This window comes from Scyliorhinus torazame, chromosome 13, assembly GCF_047496885.1.
Source record: "Scyliorhinus torazame isolate Kashiwa2021f chromosome 13, sScyTor2.1, whole genome shotgun sequence".
Classification (NCBI taxonomy): domain Eukaryota; kingdom Metazoa; phylum Chordata; class Chondrichthyes; order Carcharhiniformes; family Scyliorhinidae; genus Scyliorhinus; species Scyliorhinus torazame.
In genome coordinates, this window is record NC_092719.1 from 21504352 (window position 1) to 21517551 (window position 13200).

The 13200-nt window shown below is 46.2% G+C and overlaps 1 protein-coding gene across 5 annotated transcripts in view; it reads right to left on the reverse strand.

The window, feature by feature from the left end:
- The window catches only part of LOC140387886 (protein NLRC3-like), a 98775-nt gene that overhangs the window by 11255 nt on the left and 74320 nt on the right, over positions 1-13200 (reverse strand). For all 5 annotated transcript variants that reach the window (XM_072471172.1, XM_072471170.1, XM_072471173.1 and 2 more), the window contains 2 exons: positions 4682-4837; positions 3369-3539 (listed from right to left, as the gene is read on the reverse strand). In XM_072471172.1, coding sequence (XP_072327273.1) covers positions 3369-3539; positions 4682-4837 — 327 coding nt within the window. The remainder of the gene's footprint in view (positions 1-3368; positions 3540-4681; positions 4838-13200) is intronic.

Genomic DNA, 13200 nt, shown 5'->3' on the forward strand with positions numbered 1-13200 from the left:
CTTTGTTTTTTGTGGTGTACCCATCAATGATTTAGATTTAAATGTAGGGGGTATGATTAAGAAATTTGCACATGATACAGAATTTAGCCATGTGGTTGATAGTGGAGAACACTGGTGTTGACTGCAGAAAGGTATCAATAGACTGGGCAGAAAAACGGTAAATGGAATTCAATCCAGAGAAGTGTAATAAATTTGGGGAGTGCAACGGAAGAGACCATGGCTACAGATTCCAGTGGGTAGCAAGACAAACGAGGTGGTTAAGAAGACATTTGGGACACTTTCCTTTATTTGTCAAGGCATAAAATAAATGTAAGAGCGGCAAGGTTATGCTTGAATGGTACAAAACACAAGTTAGGCCACAACTGGAATTCTGCAAACAGTTCTGGTCGCAAAGATATTGCCAGGACTGGAGAATCATAGCCAAGAGGAAAGATTAGGAGCTGGATTCTCCGCTGTCAGGAATCTCTGTTCCGCCGGCAGCGCATCCACGCCCAGGGATTTCCCGACGGCGTGGGGCTGCCCACAATGGGAATTCCCATTGGCCGGTTGGCAGGATGGAGAATTCCACCCTAGATTTCCTGGAGTTGCTTTCTTGGGAGCAGAGAAGGCTATATAAGAACATAAGAACTAGGAGCAGGAGTCGGCCATCTGGCCCCTCGAGCCTGCTCCGCCATTCAATGAGATCATGGCTGATCTTTTGTGGACTCAGCTCCACTTTCCGGCCCGAACATCATAACCCTTAATCCCTTTTTTCTTCAAAAAACTATCTACCTTTATCTTAAAAACATTTAATGAAGGAGCCTCTACTCTTCACTGGGCAAGGAATTCCGTAGATTCACAACCCAAGAAAGTAACTCCAGGAAATCTAGGGTGGGATTCTCCATCCTGCACAACCCTTTGGGGTGAAGAGGTTCCTCCTAAGCTCAGTCCTAAATCTACTTCCACTTATTTTGAGGCTATGCCCCCTAGTTCTGCTTTCACCCGCCAGTGCAAACAACTTTCCCGCATCTATCCTATCTATTCCCTTCATAATTTTATGTTTCTATAAGATACCCTTGCATCCTTCAAAATTCCAAAGAGTACAGTCCAAGTCTGCTCAACCTCTCCTCGTAATCCAACCCCTTCAGCTCTGGGATTAACCTAGTGAATCTCCTCTGCACACCCTCCAGCGCCAGTACGTCCTTTCTCAGGTAAGGAGACCAAAACTGAACACAATACCCCAGGTGTGGCCTCACTAACACCTTATACAATTGCAGCATAACCTCCCTAGTCTTAAACTCCATCCCTCTAGCAATGAAGGACAACACTCCATTTCCCTTCTTAATCACCTGTTGCACCTGTAAGCCACCTTTTTGTGACTCATGCACATCCAGGTCTCTGCACAGCAGCACGTTTTAATATTTTATCATTTAAATAATAATCCCTTTTGCTGTTATTCTTACCAAAATGGATAACCTCACATTTGTCAACATTGTATTCCATCTGCCAGACCCTAGCCCATTCACTTAATCTATCCAAATCCCTCTGCAGACTTCCGGTATCCTCTGCAATTTTTGCTTTACGACTCATCTTAAGTATCGTCTGCAAACTTGGACACATTGCACTTGGTCCCCAACTCCAAATCATCTATGTAAATTGTGAACAATTGTGGGCCCAACACTGATCCCTGAGGGACACTAGCTACTGATTGCCAACCAGAGAAACACCCATTAATCCGCACTCTTTGCTTTCTATTAATTAACTAATCCTCTATCCATGCTATTTTCCCTTAATGCCATGCATCTTTATCTTATGCAGCAACCTTTTGTGTGGCACCTTGTCAAAAGCTTTCTGGAAATCCAGATAAACCACATCCATTGGCTCCCTGTTATCTACTGCACTGGTAATGTCCTCAAAACATTCCACTAACTTAGTTAGGCACGACCTGCCCATGCTGCGTCTGCCCAATGGGACAATTTCCATCCAGATGCCTCGCTATTTCTTCCTTGATGATAGATTCCAGCATCTTCCCTCCAACCGAAGTTAAACTAACTGGCCTACAATTACCCTCTTTCTGCCTACCTCCTTTTTTCAACAGTGGTGTCACGTTTGCTAATTTCCAATCCGCCAGGACCACCCCAGAGTCTAGTGAATTTTGGTAAATTATCAATTGCAATTTCCCTAGCCATCTCTTTTAGCACTCTGGGATGCATTCCATCAGGGCCAGGAGACTTGTCTACCTTTAGCCCCATTAGCTTGCCCATCACTACCTCCTTAGTGATAACAATCATCTCAAGGTTCTCTCACCTGTCATAGCCTCATTTCCATCAGTCACTGGCATGTTATTTGTGTCTTCCACTGTGACGACCAACCCAAAAAACCTGTTCAGTTCCTCAGCCATTTCCTCATCCCCTATTATTAAATCTCCCATCTCATCCTCTAAAGGACCAATATTTACCTTAGCCACTCTTTTTTGTTTTATATATTTGTAGAAACTTTTACTATCTGTTTTTATATTCTGAGCAAGTTTACTCTCATAACCTATCTTAATCTTCTTTATAGCTTTTTAGTAGCTTTCTGTTGCCCCGAAAGATTTCCCAGTCCTCTAGTCTCCCACTAATCTTTGCCACTTTGTATGCTTTTTCCTTCAATTTGATACTCTTCCTTATTTCCTTAGATATCCATGGTCGATTTTCCCTCTTTCCACTGTCCTTCCTTTTTGTTGGTATAAACCTTTGCTGAGCACTGTGAAAAATTGCTTGGAAGGTTCTCCACTGTTCCTCAACTGTTTCACCATAAAGTCTTTGCTCCCAGTCTACTTTAGCTAGCTCTTCTCTCATCCCATTGTAATCTCCTTTGTTTAAGCACAAAACACTAGTGTTTGATTTTACCTTCTCACCCTCAATCTGTATTTTAAATTCCACCATATTGTGATTGCTCCTTCTGAGAGGATCCCTAACTATGAGATCATTAATCAATCCTGTCTCATTACACAGGACCAGATCTAGGACCGCTTGTTCCCTCGTAGGTTCCATTACATACTGTTCCAGGAAACTATTGTGGATACATTCTATAAACTCCTCCTCAAGGCTGCCTTGACGGACCTGGTTAAACCAATCGACATGTAGATTAAAATCTCCCATGATAACTGCTGTATCATTTCTGCATGCATCAGTTATTTCTTTGTTTATTGCCTGCCCCACCATAATGTTACTATTTGGTGGCCTATAGACTACTCCTATCAGTGACTTTTTGCGCCTTACTATTCCTGATTTCCACCCAAATGGATTCAACCTTATCCTCCATAGCACCGATGTCATCCCTTACTATAGGAGAGATCCTATGTTGTTCTGCTGGCCTGTCTCTAAATTCCAGCATCACAGACGTACCTCTTGCTTGCGCCAGTCGAAGCAGTGAATGCGGAAATATTCCACTGCTGCGTTATAGTTTTCCCGCTGCGTGAGGTGCGGTTTTGTGGTTAGCACACGTTCGGCCTGTTCCTTCGAGTCCGTAGCCAGTCTAACGACTTCCTGCACTGACTGTCGGATCAATTCTCTTGTCTGTGAAGTAATGGATTGATTTAGTTACACCCCAATCACCTGATAAAGGACCGACAGTGAATGAGATTCCACCATTTTATTCCCCTCCTGTGTAAACCAATATCCAGGTTTGGGCTGACAAGTGGCAAGTAACATTCACGCCACACAGGAGACAGGCAATGACAGCTGCACTCATCCAGGCAAGTGGAGAGTATTCCATTACACTCCTGACTTGTGGGCAGGGAATGACCATCTCCAACAAGACAGGATCTAACCATTGCCACATAACATTCAATGCCATTACCATCATTGAATCCCCTACTATCAACATCTTGGGGGTTACGATTGACCAGAAACTGAACTGGACTAGCCATATAAATACTGTGGCTACAAGAGCAGATTAAAGGCTAGGAATCCTGTGCCAAGTAACTCATCTCCTGACACCCCCAAAGCCTGTCCAGAAGTCAGGAGTGCAATGGAATATTCTTCACTTGCCTGGATGAGTGCAGCTCCAACAACGCAAGAAGCTTGACACCATGCAGGACAAAGCAGTCCGCTTGATTACTACCCTTCCCACAAATATTCAATCCCTCCACCACTAACAGTGGCAGCCGTGTGTACCATCTACAAGATGCACTGCAGTAACTCGCCAAGGTTTCTTAAGTAGCATCTTCCAAACCCACGACCACTACCATGTAGAAGGACAAGAGCGGCAGATACCTGGGAACCCCACCACCTGTGGGTTCCCCTCCAAGTCACTCACCATCCCAACTTGGAAATATATCGCCGTTCCTTCTGTCGCTGGGGCGACATCCTGGAATTCCCTCCCTAACAGCACTGTGGGTGTATCTACACCTCAGGGACTGCAGCGGTTTAAGAAGGCAACTAACCAGCACATTCTGAAGGGCAACTAGGGATGGGCAATAAATCTTGGCCTAACCAGCGATGCCTACATCCCATAAAATGAATAAAAATCTCAGGGATGGGGGTGCTCTCTGGTAGCAACATTCCCTAATGCCGAGTCAGCCAGTTAGTGAGCACCCAATCCCATCACTTCCTTAGTCCATCACTAAACAGTAATATTCAATCACTAGTTATGATGCGAGGAAGCACCCATTGGGTGGAGGGGTGCGGTGCGGGACTCCCACCCTATGTTCAGTTACCTCAAGGAGCTGGTCCAGGTCTTCCTGAAGCTTCGCTGTCTCCTCAGGGTCCTGGGCAGCTTTGATCCGATTCTGAAGGATGGCAACAGGTACATCGCATTGTTTCACAGCCTCCATTCCAGCCATCGGCACGGCACGGCGAGACTCCAACTCTACCTGTGGCAAGAACCATCACAAGATGATATTCAACTTCTGCCCAATGAAGCAACCCAAAGGGAAGAGACAATGAGTCTGAACAAATTTACACAATGCATTGAAACAAGGTGGACTTGCTGCGAGGAACTGCTTTCAAACAGGGTGAGCGTGCTGGGATACTCAGAGAGAGAGAGACTGATAATAACTGGATCAAACAGCAATAGCCGAGGTTGAATTGTGATTTTTATCATGAGCAAAATCCCCATTGGAATTTTGTTGTTACATTCAGTACCTTTAAATATTTTACACAAGTTGAAATGACCAGACAATACCTCCAATGTTGTTGGGCCAGCTGTGCATGTACACAGTTTACTGATCAAATGTTTTGACTTGTAGGAAACACAGTACACAATTTGCTCAAATATGATCCCAGGAACTGTTTGGGTGATATCGGTGGAGGGATAAACATTGGTCAGGTCACAGCGATACTTTCTCTAATTTTCCTCAAAGTACTGCCATGGACTCTTTTCTTTCTGTGCATCTGAGCTGGTGGCCCAGTTTCAAATCAAATTTGACAGAGTGCACCTTGACAGTGCAGCACTCCCTCCAGTACTGCAATTGGGAGTCAGACTGGATTGTTTTGTTCACATTTCTGAAATTAACTTCAATTCACCGACGGCTGGTTGAATGTCCAATTTGATTTCATGAAGGACTCTTACAGGTGCCGAGAGAAGAATTTTCATTCCATTGCCCTCTTGGTTCAATGGCAGCACTCAGCGATGAAAGTGCTCCTCAATGAACCATGCCAGACATCGCAAACGTCACTCGTTGCCAATGTGGTGGACTGATGGCGAGGGCAAGAGGATTCCAAAATGGGACGGAGTACAACTACACTGCAGAGCCATCAGACAATCAAGAATGGGATCCTGATTTTTCTCTCAGCTCAGGGACACTGTGGGAACACAAACTGGGAAAGGAACTTAAAAAAAAGCAGGAAATTCTGGAAATAGACAGTAGATCTGCCAGCATCTGTGGAGAGAAACAGAGTTAATGTTTTGGGTCGAAATTTAATCAGAATTTAATCTAATGTCCCCCATCTCGAAATCTCAGCCAAGTCCAAATCAACAAATAACACTTTTGTAGCACCTCAGCCCCCCTCATAGGGTAACCCAAAGAACTTCATAAACAAAGACTTAGATTCAAGTGTGATCGTTATTGATGTTTGACGGAATGTTGTGACCAAATTGCACACAGCAACGTGATACAAACAGCAATGTGGCAAATGCCAGGTTAATCTGTTTTGGATAATGTTGGTTGAAAGATGAATATTGGTCAGGATGCTGGGGAAAAATCCCAGCTTTTCTTCAAATAAATTCAAATTCTTCAATGTGATCTTTTACAAGCACCTGAATGGGCAAACGGGGCCTCAGCATAAGGTCTCATCTGAAAAGGAACACCTCTGGCAATGCTGCACCTCCCCCAGTACTGCACTGCAGAGCCAGCCTCGGTTAGGACTCTTTCCTGGAGTTCCCAAACCTGTAACTCCCTAAATCACAAGAGGAATGCCACCACTGAGCCAAGCTGACAATAGGAATGGAGGCTTTCTTCACCAAGTCTACCAGAAATTAGTTTGCAGTATTAACTAGAAGTCAGTGTGGGCAGCACAGTGGTGCAGTGGGTTAGCACTGCGGGCTCACGGCGGCGAGGTCCCAGGTTCAATCCTAGCTCTGTGTCATTGTCTGTGTGGAGTTTGCACATTCTCCCTGTGTTTGCATGGGTTTTGCCCCCACAACCCAAAAGATGTGCAGGGTAGGTGGATTGGCCACGCTAAATTGCCCCTTAATTGGAAAAAAATGAATTGGGTATTCTAAATTTATTTTAAAAAAACTAGAAGTCAGTGAGCACAGATCCACAATTGGGAAACTGCCAACAACCTGGGTCTAAACTGGCTTCAAGAATGGCTGGTGTAAGAGATGAAAACATTTAGTCTTGTGCAGTGGAGGCACTTTCAAGGCATTTTGGTTTGGAATGAATACTAAGTCAATAGCTCCGAGGTGAGTGGTCTAGCCAGATTGGATTCCGTTCATGTAGCATAATTATAATTAATCTGGTTGGTGGCTTATCACAAGCTAACAAAGATGCACTGGAGATTTATTCAGTGTCTCCTCTAAAACCACATTACATTCCTCCTGCAGAAACAGAGCATACTGCTCCATGGATTCCATCAATGCCTGAAACAAGAGGCCACTTTGTAGGATTGGGAAGTGAGGTTTGGAAACACCCCTCTCAAAGAGAAGTCAATGTGGATCACTTGATGCAGGCACGGGAATAGTAGCGTTTCCATGGGCTCTGTCGCTACTCGTCCTTTAATCCTCTCATTTATCCTGTTTGTGGCACATTCTTACCTAATCAGAGAGTGAATACTCCATAGCATGTCACAAGTAGATTTCCGGCTAAGCTTTGATGACAAAATGCCGAAGAATCCTAATAAAATTGTCGGCAAAAGGGAGCAGTCAGATGCAACCCGGGTGGAGCTGACTCCCCAAGATGGAGACCTGATCCTCGAGCACCCTACTCCTCGACTCCCCGGGTGTCAACCGGCCAGCGCACAACCACCGACTTGTGCCCCGCTGCTCCACGACTGAACTGCCGCTTCGTGTGCTCTGCCACGCTACAACATCTCCCTCCCCCTTAAACTTCTTTACTACCCCATTTACAATCAGACAACTATTTACAAGAATAGTTCTTTAAAAGAAATGGTGGGGTAACACAGTAGAATCACTCAAATTTCAGTCTATCAGGAGACATCCAAATTCTCAGAACGCGTCAGCTCTCTGGCCGGTTCTGCCTCAGTTGAGGTAACGATATCTTGTGCAGCAGTTGGGAAGCGTACGAGTGCAGACATCTGCTTCAGTTCCCATTGGAACAGGAGGCCTTTCCTCTGGAGTAACCGGTCCCACTGAACTTGACGCTATCGGAGGGACACTAGTATGTACTGCTGAATCAGCCTGCTTTGCTTTAATATGTTAGTTTTTCTGTTCCTTTTATGATCTACATATTTCCTTACTTTTTTTCCCTTGGCGGTCAATCAGACAGATACACGGCCTGTTTTTGTTATGATCTTCCCGGGGACCCAGGCTGGGCCAATCTTAAAGTTCCAGATGAATACTAAGCCATTTACCTTGAAGGACCTGTCACCTTTGACAGAATTGTGATATTTCTTTTGTGTATCTTGTTTCGCCCCCACCTTCCCTGCAAAATTGGGGAACATTGGGTCAAATCTGGTCTAAAGGCACCTCCCCATTAGTAGCTCTGCAGTGGATATTCTCAAAGTAAAACGTGGTGTCGTTCTGTAAGTCAGGAGGAATCCAGCAAGCATCAATCCTAAGGGTGTGGTGGCTATTTCTCAGACTTGAATATCTGGACAACTCTTCCTGTGAAGCTAGTCGAGGCTGGGTGATAGGGCTCAGTGCACACATGTTGCATTCCGTTAGTTTGAATAAAATGCTGAAACTTTGCCTCTGTAAAGGTAGAGCTATTATCAGAGACTTAAACTTCTGACAGGCCATGCATAGCAAAGATTTGTCGTAGTTTTTCGACTGTTGAACGACATTGCTGTTCTCATTTCATGAATATCAAGCCATTTGGAATGGGCATCAACAATAAATGGTGCCCAGAAAAAGACCTGCAAAATCCACTTGTAACTGTGCCCAAGGTCGGCTAAGCTGCTCCCATGGGTGCAAGTGAGCCGATAGAGGCAGTTTATGGCGATTGGCATTGATCACACCAGACTAGGTTTTCAATATGCTTATCAACACCTGTTCACCAAACACGTGAGCATTTTCATTTTGCTCTGACCTGGGTGAGCATCGTGTAACTCCTGCAGCAATGTTCCCTTTGATGGGGCTGGAACCACCACTCTAAATCCCCACAGTAACAGTCCATCCTGACAGCTGAGTTTGTGGAGCTGGAATGGCTGGACTTGGTCTGACCCATCAAAGTGCCATCTGTGAAGGACCATATGCTTCACTTTGGACAATCCTGGAGTCAAGTTCAGTATTTGCTGCAATGATATCAGCAGACCATCCAAGACGTTGAGGGCTAACACCATCTCTGGTGGTACTGGGGGTGGTGGCATAGTTTGAGGCAGTGGAAGTCAGCTCATGGCATCTCCGTTTGGGATTTGGGCACCTGGTCTGTGTTGTAAGCTGCTAGAAGTAAAGCCCACCGCTGGACTCTGGCTGATGGATGAGGCGGAATAGGCTTGTCCTCCCGAAATAACCCTAATAATGGCTTGTGATTGGCGATGATCATGAATTGATGCCTCTACACATACTAGTGGAATTTGTAATCCCCACAAAGGATGGCGAGGCCCTCTTTCTCAATTTGGCCCTCTTTCTCTCAGTATTAGTTAAGGTTAGTGTTGCAAAAGCGATGGATCGTTCTACGCCATCTTCCATTCTAGGACAAAATGCTGCCCCGATGCCAATAGGTGAAAGGTAAAAGACGAGACCTTTCCTGGTCCCCTGCTTCACTGAGATATGGCAATCGGAAACCCTGGCTCAACCAAAGGATCCACTCCCCGCTGAAGTCCCGGACAGAGGACCTCAAGTCTGACAACCCTGACCTATATAAGAAATCCAGGTACGACGTACGGAAAGCCATCAGGGATGCTGAAAGACAATACCGGATCAAACTAGAGTCCCAGGCCAATGACACAAACCCACAACATCTATGGCAGGGCTTACACGAGATCACAGGCTTCAAAGCAAGGCCAGGCAGATCTCTGGGGCTGGAGCATCCCTCCCCGATGAACTGAACAGGTTACATGCCCGCTTAGAACAGTCAGCCAATACATCAGTGCCACCCGCCACAACAGACTTGGACACGCCCACAGCCACTATGACAGCCTCAGAGGTAAGACCTACCTTCTTGAAAGTGAACTCACGGAAAGCGACGGGCCCCAACTGAATCCCTTAGCGAGGACTCAGAGCCTGCGCAGACCTACTGGCGAGTGTATTCGCAGATATCTTCAACACCTCACGTCTCTGCTCCGAGGTCCCCACCTGCTTCAAGAAGACCACCATAATACCAGTACCAAAGAAGAACAAGGTAGCCTGCCTCAACGACTACCCACCGGTGGCCTGCCGTCTGTTATCATGAAATGCTTCATGCAGCTAGTCATGAGATGGACCAACGGCAGCCTCCCAGACAGTCTCGATCCATTCCAGTTCGCCTATCGTCACAACCGATCCACAGCAGATGCTATCTCCCTGGCCCTACAATCAACACTCGAACATTTCGACAACAAGGACACCTATGTCAGACTGTTCATAGATTACCGCTCCGCCTTCAACACCGTTATCCCAACAAGACGAATAACCAAACTCTGCAATCTTGGACTTGACCCCTCCCTGTGCAGCACGGTAGCACAAGTGGATAGCACTATGGCTTCACAGCGCCAGGGTCCCAGGTTCGATTCCCCGCTGGGTCACAGTCTGTGTGGAGTCTGCACGTTCTCCCCGTGTCTGCGTGGGTTTCCACCGGGTGCTCCGGTTTCCTCCCACAGTCCAAAGACGTGCAGGTTAGGTGGATTGGTCATGATAAATTGTCCTTAGTGACCAAAAAGGTTAGGAGGGGTTATTGGGTTACAGGGATAGGGAGGATGTGAGAGCTTAAGTGGGTCGGTGCAGACTCGATGGGCCGAATGGCCTCCTTCTGCACTGTATGTTCTGTGCAGCTGGATCCTTGTTCCTGCAAGGTTTTCCATAAGTTATGTCTTGAACTCACTGTATGTGATGTTGTGCACCATATCACCTTCTCTCCTATTCTCTAACTTATCTGTTCGTTATACCTTTTTATTATACAGTCGGGGAGTCAATTTAACGATTAAGCTGAATCAATTGTGTTGGTGTTTTCCGGTCTTTTTCTGCATTCACATACGCAAAGCATTTATGCTGCATTGAGTCAGCTGAGGGTTTGTTGCGCTACTTGTAAAAAAGAAAAAACTCTAATAAGAAATATTTTATAAAGAGGTTAATGCACAGATATGTAATTCTGATTGAGGGGGGCAGGGTGCTGAAATCCAAATTTTTACTCAAATATTCCAATACAATGAGAACTGGCTGGTGGCGTGTTAACATTTGTAAAACATAATTACACATTGCCAAAAATATGTAAAGATTCATGACTCTACCTAACAAGAGAATGTGACAGCCATGCAATATCTCAAGTGTCTGACACACAGGCTATCATGTCACAAGGATTTCCGGTTAATAGGAAACACAATTCAAGTTCCACCTCTAGAGGGGACCTCTATCCAGGATTCCTCTGTGAAACTGGACACCCACTCTGCTTCCTGAGTTGTACTGTCTCACGAGGATTTCAGTAAACTGTCATTGTGGACTTTTGAAATGGGAATTTAGCTACACCATTTTGGTCCATCCCATTTGAATGTTGCTGGCCACTGAAGGCATCAACATGACTAAATCAGTGCAGCATGGTGGCACAGTGGGTTAGCCCTGCAGCCTCACGGCGCCGAGGTCCCAGGTTTGATCCTGGCTCTGGGTCACTGTCCGTGTGGAGTTTGCACATTCTCCCCGTGTTTGCGTGGGTTTCGCCCTCACAGCCCAAAGATGTGCAGGGTAGGTGGATTGGCCACTCTAAATTGCCCCTTAATTGGAAAAAATTAATTGGGTACACTTAAAAAAAATTTTTTTTAAACAAACATGACCAAATCAGCGGAGTCCTCAATAGTTTGTGCCTGTTCAGTTAGCAGCTACTTTGTATTCTTGTAGTTACCTTCTTGTATGTACCTTATACATACACGGACAACAGCCAGCTCCAGGTCTCTTGCTCCCTCTACTGCCTCTTTGCTGTAACCTGGTGTTGTAAGACTTCTTACTGTGCTTCTTTGCAGTCTCACTGCTTGTCTCACATCCAATCTTGGGTCATCCCACCTGAAAGTGGACCACCTCCACATCCTGCTTTAATACGGGTCCAGTTTCAATCCTTACAATCCATCACCGAGATTGTCAATTCCATTCTGAAATGGTGCCTTCCTCTGTCCCATCCTATCTAGACTGTCATTCAAACTCTCATCCATAGCTCCACCAGTTCAAAGCTTGCCGTCTCCAATATTTTCATTGGCCAACCTCAAATCCAACTCGTCCAAAACTCTACCATTTGCATCCTATTGTGTGCATGTCTACGTTAAAGGTGCTATATAAATGCAAGTTGTTTCCTGTGTGAAAGGCTAGAATGTACAATCATACAGTGTGGGTTTACCAGACTGATACACAAACTATGCTGCATTCCCTGGAATCTGGAAGGTCAAGGTCATTTGATCCAAAATTTTCAGTATAGAGTAGATCGATAAATTATTTTATTTGGTTGAGGAGTCTACAATTGCGAGGCATAGTTAATGCCTGATTTTTGAAGTTAAAATTATGGAACACTTCGACACACAAACCATGATGGAATTTTCTTCCAACATCAGCTCGATCAAGCAGCATTTTCCCAGTTAACCAAAAGGCATTCGGGCAAGGGGTAAAGGTAGGTGTGGAGTTATATTGCTGATCAGCCACCGAATGATGGAAGCTGGAGAGAGACTGGTCCTTGCTGGATGTTGTTTGGCTCAGTTGGCTGGTTTGTGATGTGGAGCGAGGCCAGCAGCGCGGGTTCAATCCCAGCACCGGCTGAGGTTATTCATGAAGGTGCACCTTGCCCCAGGTGTGGTGATGCTCAGGTTCCCCCCCCTCTTGGCAGCCCCAGCTGCCCCTCACTGGGGAAAGCAGCCTGTGGCTCTGGCGATGTTTCTTACTTCCTGCGTCTATGTTGTGGAGAAGATTCCCGATCCCACCCCCAACGCAAAAACCTCCTTTCAGCTCAATAAACTGTTCCTCTCTGGGAAGCGGCACACTTTCTGTCAGTTTACACATTCACACGGCCAGAGGGGAAGATACAAACCCTGCTCAAACTCACCGGGGAGCAGGAAGCGCCGCCCCTGCCGCTCACCCTCTCTGCGCGAGGCCCCGCCCTCTCACGGGTCCGCAGCCTCTCCCCTCGAGGCCCCGCCCTCTCGCAAGCCCGCAGCCTGATTGACCAGTGGGAAGCTGTGCCCACAATGCTCCGCGCGCAGGGCTGAGCCGCACGCCTGTCCATGACGTCATGGGGTGGGGACACGGTCGCCATGACAGGATGAGACAGTGTGAGCGGCTCCTTTCCCCCTCAGGACTGGCTTCAAATAGGCACCATTGCTGCTCCTTCATTCTCGGCTTGTCTCTTGTTTGGTGTCGGCTGCGGCGAAGGGCTCGGACTCTAAAAGCTGCAGACTGGAGACTTTGGCCCGGAGTTAGTGGTGAAGGAGAGCTGCACTGTCTGGC